Source organism: Carica papaya, chromosome 3, assembly GCF_054855325.1.
Source record: "Carica papaya isolate Zhongbai chromosome 3, ASM5485532v1, whole genome shotgun sequence".
In the NCBI taxonomy this organism is placed as follows: Eukaryota; Viridiplantae; Streptophyta; class Magnoliopsida; order Brassicales; family Caricaceae; genus Carica; species Carica papaya.
Genome location: NC_142311.1, coordinates 13,402,379 through 13,408,979, shown reverse-complemented (window position 1 = coordinate 13,408,979; position 6,601 = coordinate 13,402,379). Strand labels below are relative to the sequence as shown.

The 6,601-nt window shown below is 32.2% G+C and overlaps 1 protein-coding gene across 4 annotated transcripts; it reads right to left on the bottom strand.

The window, feature by feature from the left end:
- Positions 1-601: 601 nt before the first annotated feature.
- LOC110821746 (Phototropic-responsive NPH3 family protein) lies at positions 602-3,833 on the bottom strand. 4 transcript variants are annotated; one of them, XM_022051687.2, is made up of 3 exons: positions 3,396-3,833; positions 1,473-2,573; positions 602-1,305 (listed from the first exon to the last, which is right to left on the bottom strand). In XM_022051687.2, exons 1-3 carry the CDS (start codon positions 3,456-3,458, stop codon positions 847-849), a joined length of 1,623 nt encoding a protein of 540 aa, XP_021907379.2. In that variant the 5' UTR covers positions 3,459-3,833; the 3' UTR covers positions 602-846. The 4 variants fall into 4 exon arrangements, with proteins under 4 accessions (XP_021907379.2, XP_021907380.2, XP_021907382.2 ...); XM_022051688.2 differs by having other exon boundaries at positions 1,473-2,589; positions 3,396-3,832; XM_022051690.2 differs by having other exon boundaries at positions 1,473-2,476; positions 3,396-3,832.
- Between the last annotated feature and the right edge of the window lie 2,768 nt (positions 3,834-6,601).

Here is a 6,601-nt window from a genome sequence, read left to right as displayed (position 1 = left end):
ACCCAACTTAATCATTTTAATATTAATTTAAATTATTTTTGTTAAATATTCTTGGTCGGACCCGATCTCAACCTCACGTTGAATCTGCTCCTATTTCCACCTGCTTCTCAGCATTCCCTTAATTTCTAAGTTATGTCAGATTGCTGCTACCCATTATATTCCTTTAGTGGAATTTTCCAAATATTTTATAATAATTAATTAAATTTATACAATCACAATTTCAAATTAAAAAAAATAAATAAATCCTGGAAGTTGACTTTTATTAAAACCCATATAATGACAAATTAATTTCAGTTCTGAAAAAGATGTGAACCCAATTTTTAGGTAACAAACCTTTAAAGAAGACGATGCTGCTGGGTAAAGAGTCCCAAAGATTCCTCCACTCTCCCTATCAAAAATGGACTGCCTCTGTCATACATAAATATATATATATATATGTACTGCTGCTGCTATAAATGTGTATGTATACACTCATATTGGTGTATGGGTTTGAGTCTTGCATTATAGGTCTCGATTGTTACGAAATTATTTTACTAGTGTACTGAATAAAAAGTTATGTTATTATCAATATAAAGATACCAATATGACCATGAGAAGTTAGTTACGTACAAAATGTATTTTATTTATGAAACTCATTACTATTTCAAATTCTCTGTAACTGTACAACAAATAGTTCAATCTTATATTAGAAAAGAAAAATATATCTTAGGCCCCTTTAAATTTCTGCAGAAAGTGAAAAAAAAAACTTTATAGACAGAAAAATGCCCAATTTCTCAGGCTACCTAATATACATAGATGAAATATATATATATATAGTAGGGAAGCAGATAGTATATAGAACTTAATTCATGAGCAAAGCCTGGGTAAAGATTTGGGACTAGTGTGGCTTGAGATTCTTGATCTCATAATTTTTCCCATCTGATTCTGCATTTTCCTGCATACTTTCTCCAATTCTGTCACCCTCCATTGCATGCCTTTCAAATGTGCTCTGAGCTTTTCATTGTCAGCTGTAATATCAAGTTTCCCAGCATAAAGCACAACCTGTTTACTGGCTTCGTCTTTGTAATTTTCTTTACTCGTAATCGCAGACAACCAGCAAGGTGAATTGGTAGAAGGATGAGAGTTCTTGGTGCAACGAAGTAGGCTTTTGAGTTTGGATTGCTGAGAAATCAGTGCATGAACTGCAGTTTTTGATGGAAATTTCGTATTCCCAGAAAGATGCATGCAAGTTTCAGCTGACAATTTCTCATAGTTCAATGCACAACAAATCTTCACTCTCTCTTCTTCAGACAATCCTGTATGGACCTATAAAAACCAGATCCAATCTAAGAACAGAATATATGATTATGGGTTAACCTAAAAATTCTTCAAGCAGCTCAAACAACAGATTGGTCAAACTCAATTTACATATTTATGTAGTTTGAGTATGAATTCGGCAAGCAAATTGGCCCTTGTAAAAGAAATCATAATACCTCTAGATACATGTCCATAGCGCTGTAGATTGCGTCATGAGAGTCTCTGGCAGAATCCGGCAAGGTCAGGACTAGAGCCAGAAACTTAGAAGGTTTCAAGCAAGGATCTGGGGCTACTTCTGACATATACAAATCCACCAAGCTTGCAACTTTCTTCAATCGTGGAATAGATGGACGACAGCCTCCTCTGGAGAGAAACGCCTTGACAAATCGAAGTACTAGATTCACATCATACAAGTAACTGGTCCCATATGGAGGTGGAATCAGCAGATTGTCTAGTGTAGCTTCACCCATTTGATAACCAATCATGGTCTCTAACTTGTTTCTGCAACTCTTGCAGATGTTAAGACCAAGAGAAACCCGGAGAATACCAAATAAACTCTTGCATGACACAGAGCTTCTATCAAGAATATAGAGCATATCAATGACAGTTTCTACAATCTTGCGCTTCTCAACTGATGAGGAAGAGTAAATCCTTGACTTATGATAATATAAGAGAAATCTATTTATCACAGAATGATCCAATTTGTGAGAAACCATTGATTTTACAACCATTTCAATCAAATTAGGACTAAAAACTGAAAGATCCTCGAACCACCAGGTTGCCCGCGAAAAGCTGTTCTTCAAACTCTCAGTGCTTTTTGTGTCACAGGAAAATCGAAAGCCAGAGCTATCTGGGGAAGAAGTAGATGCAGAAGGGCTTGTTTCCAGGGATAAACCCAATCTCCCAACAAGAGAATCCAAGCATCTCTCAAGGATGACTGAAGAGTTAGGACTCACAGAAAGTAAATGCTGCTGCTGTTTCAAAGCAATCAAAAGCTCAGGCCAAGTCCAGTAGCTGATCTCTTCTATTGATTTCTTTGTCTTTTCCAATAAGTTATGGGTACCAGTCATCTCCATGAATTCTGCAGCACAAAGCAGGAGGGAAAAATTGGAAGGGGTTACATCAATTCTGCCATTGTTGTAACAGAACCTTGAGATGAGCTCAAAACTCTCTACTCCTCCTGGAAACTCATTGAATATTACTTTCAGATTTCTCTTAGAACATGTAGATTTAGCAAACAGTTTGCTAAATTTCCCCGAATATGCAGAGATAATCTTCTGTAGTTATCGATGACTGAATAGAATCAGATTTAAATGATATACTAATTGACATTACAAGATTGCAATACCAGACATCAAAAGCAAATATGAAGAATATACATGGACAAAAAACTAGCTTATAGATCAAAAGAAAACCTTATTGATGGTTTCAAAGGGAAAACTCACTTTAAAGTGGTTGAGGGGGCATAAAAGAAATGACCCAGTAACTAATTTAATTCAAGAAAATATATTTAAAGAGAAAAAGCAGGATTAAAATTGGAAATCTACACAAGGAGCCTGCAAAAGTTTTTAGACAGATGAACAATGCCAATAAAAGAGATGTCTACTTGACATATACCAGCCAAGGAGGGAAATGAACAGTATTAAAATCCATGAAAGCAACCCCATAAGTCCTCAAAAGGAGTGAGAATATGACAAATAATGAAGTTATGAATGTCACAATCCGCCATTAAACCGGCAATAAATGAGAGGAAAGGAACAGAACATAAAAAGAAGAAGGCTCTACATATTTGTAGTTGATGAAAATGGTGCACGAAAACAATCACATGACAGGGAGGATATAAACCTCTAAGCTGTATATTTGCCCCATTTTGAAAACCATATAGCAGCAAATTTACTTCTGGAGGTACAAATGATGGGAAGAAGATATTGGGAATAACAGAAGAAAAAGAAAAAGGAGTTAAGCAATACAAATCATCTAAAAACACATAGCATTAATCAGAAACCAGAGCAAAAGAACAAAAACCCAGATAGGCAAAACACCAAACAGGTGACAGACATTGACACAACAAGAGTAGAATAATCAAATAGTGATTATACCTTGTCCACAAGGAAAGTCTCTTCGCCATTTACATCCACTTCGAGAACACAGCGATCTGCCATGACCCCTAAATAAGAAAACTACACAGAACCCACCTCAGAACTCAAGAATTTGAACCCTGCAACATTAAAGAAAAAAAGTATATACACGATTTTCGAGAAACCCAACAGAGAAGAAAAATATGAGAGTGGGGCCAAGTTGTGATATTCGGAGATGGAGAAGAAGACAAGCAGAAAGGAGATGACTTGACTAACTGAGTTTGCCCATGGAAATGGGGTGGTACTGAAAGAAGCTAATTGGGTCAGAACACCAACGTGGTGACTCTCTCTCTCTGTTCAGGTGCAGAGATAAGACCCAAAGAGGGTGTGAGAAGCAACAACATGCATAAAGACAGAAATTAGGTATATAATATATCACAATGAATCCCTCTGTGAGAGAGAGTAATCTGACATTCCTGTAATATATATAGATATATAGCTATATTCTACTAGCATTGCATATAATATAATTAGTCTGCGATTAAACGTAGTCTAAAGTTAATTAATTATTGTTTAACTACTCAAAAGATGAAGTTTTACATAGCAATCTGTGATTAAATTTTGAGAAGAAGGCTTAAGATTCAAGCTTTTTTGCTGGCTTTTTCTTTCTTTTTATCTTTAATTAATTTTTTCAATGTTAAAAATTTGTTATTCCATTTTCATCTCTGCAAGTCTGCACCAATCACGTTGCATTTTTGGTATTTTACCATACCATTCTTATTAAATTTTGAACTAATCCGGTTGCAGTTTCCATATCGTATTTTTTAAAAAATAATTTAATATTTTGTACTTTATTTTTTTACTTTACATATTTTTAAGTCAATTTACATTAATAGTTAAAATTTCTTAAATTATATATTTATATGTTCATGAATTAATTAATATTTATACATCAATATAACATAATTTATAAATAATAATATGGGAGAGCACAGTTGGAGTTCCTTCATTTCTCTCTTGAAGTACGTAATGACCGAACTACCCCCATGCATTTGCTAATTTTACTGGGGAATTAATGTGGGGCCCACCTGTTGGCTATTGCTGCGGGTGGTCCCACTGAAAGAACCACCCCTTACCTCGGGATTATGGACCACGTAAGTGGATTTAGCACGTCATTTTTTTTTTGTCTTTTTTGTTTATAATAACAAATATATATCTTTGGGATTTAAAGGTTAATATTACTTTAATTTTCTTGATTTTTGAACTTATAATTCTTACTGTAAAATATTACGAAATGCTTTTTCTACCATAATTGATTTTTTATTAATTAAAAATTTAAATATTAATTAATTTTATGATACATAAATACTAATTATGAGACAATAAAAAATAATATAACTAAAAATTTAAGAAACCATGATGCAATGATTTTTTAAAATAATTAAAATGTACAAATTATTCAACAAAAGCATAGTTGGTTAACCATTTAGTTTTCTAGTAAAACCCAAAAAAAAAAAACTTTTGAATTTTAAAAAAATTGAACTCACTTTTATCTTTTTTTGTTTTTAGAAAAAATCATCTACCATGCAAGTGTGAAGATGTGCGGCGATAAACAAGTGAGAGCATTTAAGATTGTGTATGAGGAGAACACCTAAAACTTTCCTTCCACATACCGCTCAAATCGAAATCATACACTAGAAAAAGCGAGACGCTGGACAGTTTTGTTCATGCGGTTAGATTAATGCTCGGGAGACTCACGTGAATTGTAACCTTATAAAAACTAACCACCTTCTATTTACAGTTTTACCCTTCGTTTTCGTCAATTAAAAACACAACTTGGACGTTGTCGTTTCAACTATAGCAGGAACCAGGAGCGTCTCTGTAAGTTTTGTGGGGGTATTTTTGTCATTTTAAATATGTAAAGTTATTCAGTACTTTATAGCTCCATGATGGAAGGCGAAGCAAATCGTGATAATCATTTGATAATCATCCCTTTTTTTTTTTTTTTTTTTTAATGTCATTATGAATAAAATTGTTGATCTTAAGAGTATAATATGTATTATCTTTTAATTTTTTTATGTTTTCCACATTTTCTATTATTTATCCTTAATTTAAATATATCAAATATCAAACCATATCATAAATATATATTTTTAAAATATGTCAAATTCTAAATAAAATAAGAAATTAATAAATTAATTAAAATACATTTTTTTTCTTAATATTCTTGAGTGGCAGATGAGTTTTATTCAAAATGGTCCACCAGCTGGGCTCTCACTTTACAGCCCAAGATTAGCTCTTTGACGTTTTTATTTATTTTTTATTTTTTAATTTAGATAATTTTCAGTCTTTAATTTTTGGACTGTTCAATTAATAAATGTTTTTAATTTAATACAATCTTCATTATTTACCCGATTATGTAGGTTCCCATATGACTTCCTCCAAAAAATTAACACTAATTTGGATTAATTAAATATAATTATTCTTTCAAAATTCAATGAAAAATATTTTTATATATCATTTTTATTTAAAGACTAACTGTAACATTTTGTTTTATATCATTGTGAAAATAGATCTAAATATTTTATTAAATTTCATACATAAAATTTATCTTTTGCAAATATATCTCAATTTAATGGAATAAACTAAAAAAAATTATTAAATATCATCAATGATTTTAAAACATCATATAAATATTTTTTATGTAATATATATATGTAACGGCCCCAAAATTTTAAAATGAAATGTGTGTATTAAAAATGTCAAATGCGAAAGCGAAATAAAAATTTTGGTTAACATCTTTTACACTAAAACCAAAAACGTACTCAAAGCATAAAAGAACAAACTAACTAAAAGAGAAACTCGAAAATAAAAACTGTAAATATCACTACGGAGTCTTTAGGCGTCCCCTTCGCCGTCTTCCTGCGGAACGGGTTCGGGAACAATGTTTTCCTGATCTGAAATGGTTAAATAAAGAATGAGCTACACCAGCCCAGTAAAGACATCACACTATCTCACCGTCACGGAGGTAAAGGTGGGTAGAAAACACAAAAAGACCAATGGAGCATAATTTACAACAAATTCTTTTATTAATAATAAAATCCTTTGCTATCCACTTATCTCGGTGAAGTTCATAAAAACAACATACGAAATCAATAACATTATCATCATCATGAAATCATATGAACTGTATAACATAATACTTATCACGCCTTTTGCATTTCAAT

Excerpts from the sequence above, each read along its gene's own strand:
- LOC110821746 (XM_022051687.2), bottom strand. The coding sequence starts at position 3,458 with ATGGCAGATCGCTGTGTTCTCGAAGTGGATGTAAATGGCGAAGAGACT. Across the intron at positions 2,574-3,395 it reads AGACTTTCCTTGTGGACAAG|AAGATTATCTCTGCATATTC; the intron begins GTATAATCACTA and ends CGATAACTACAG. Across the intron at positions 1,306-1,472 it reads CTATGGACATGTATCTAGAG|GTCCATACAGGATTGTCTGA; the intron begins GTATTATGATTT and ends TGGTTTTTATAG.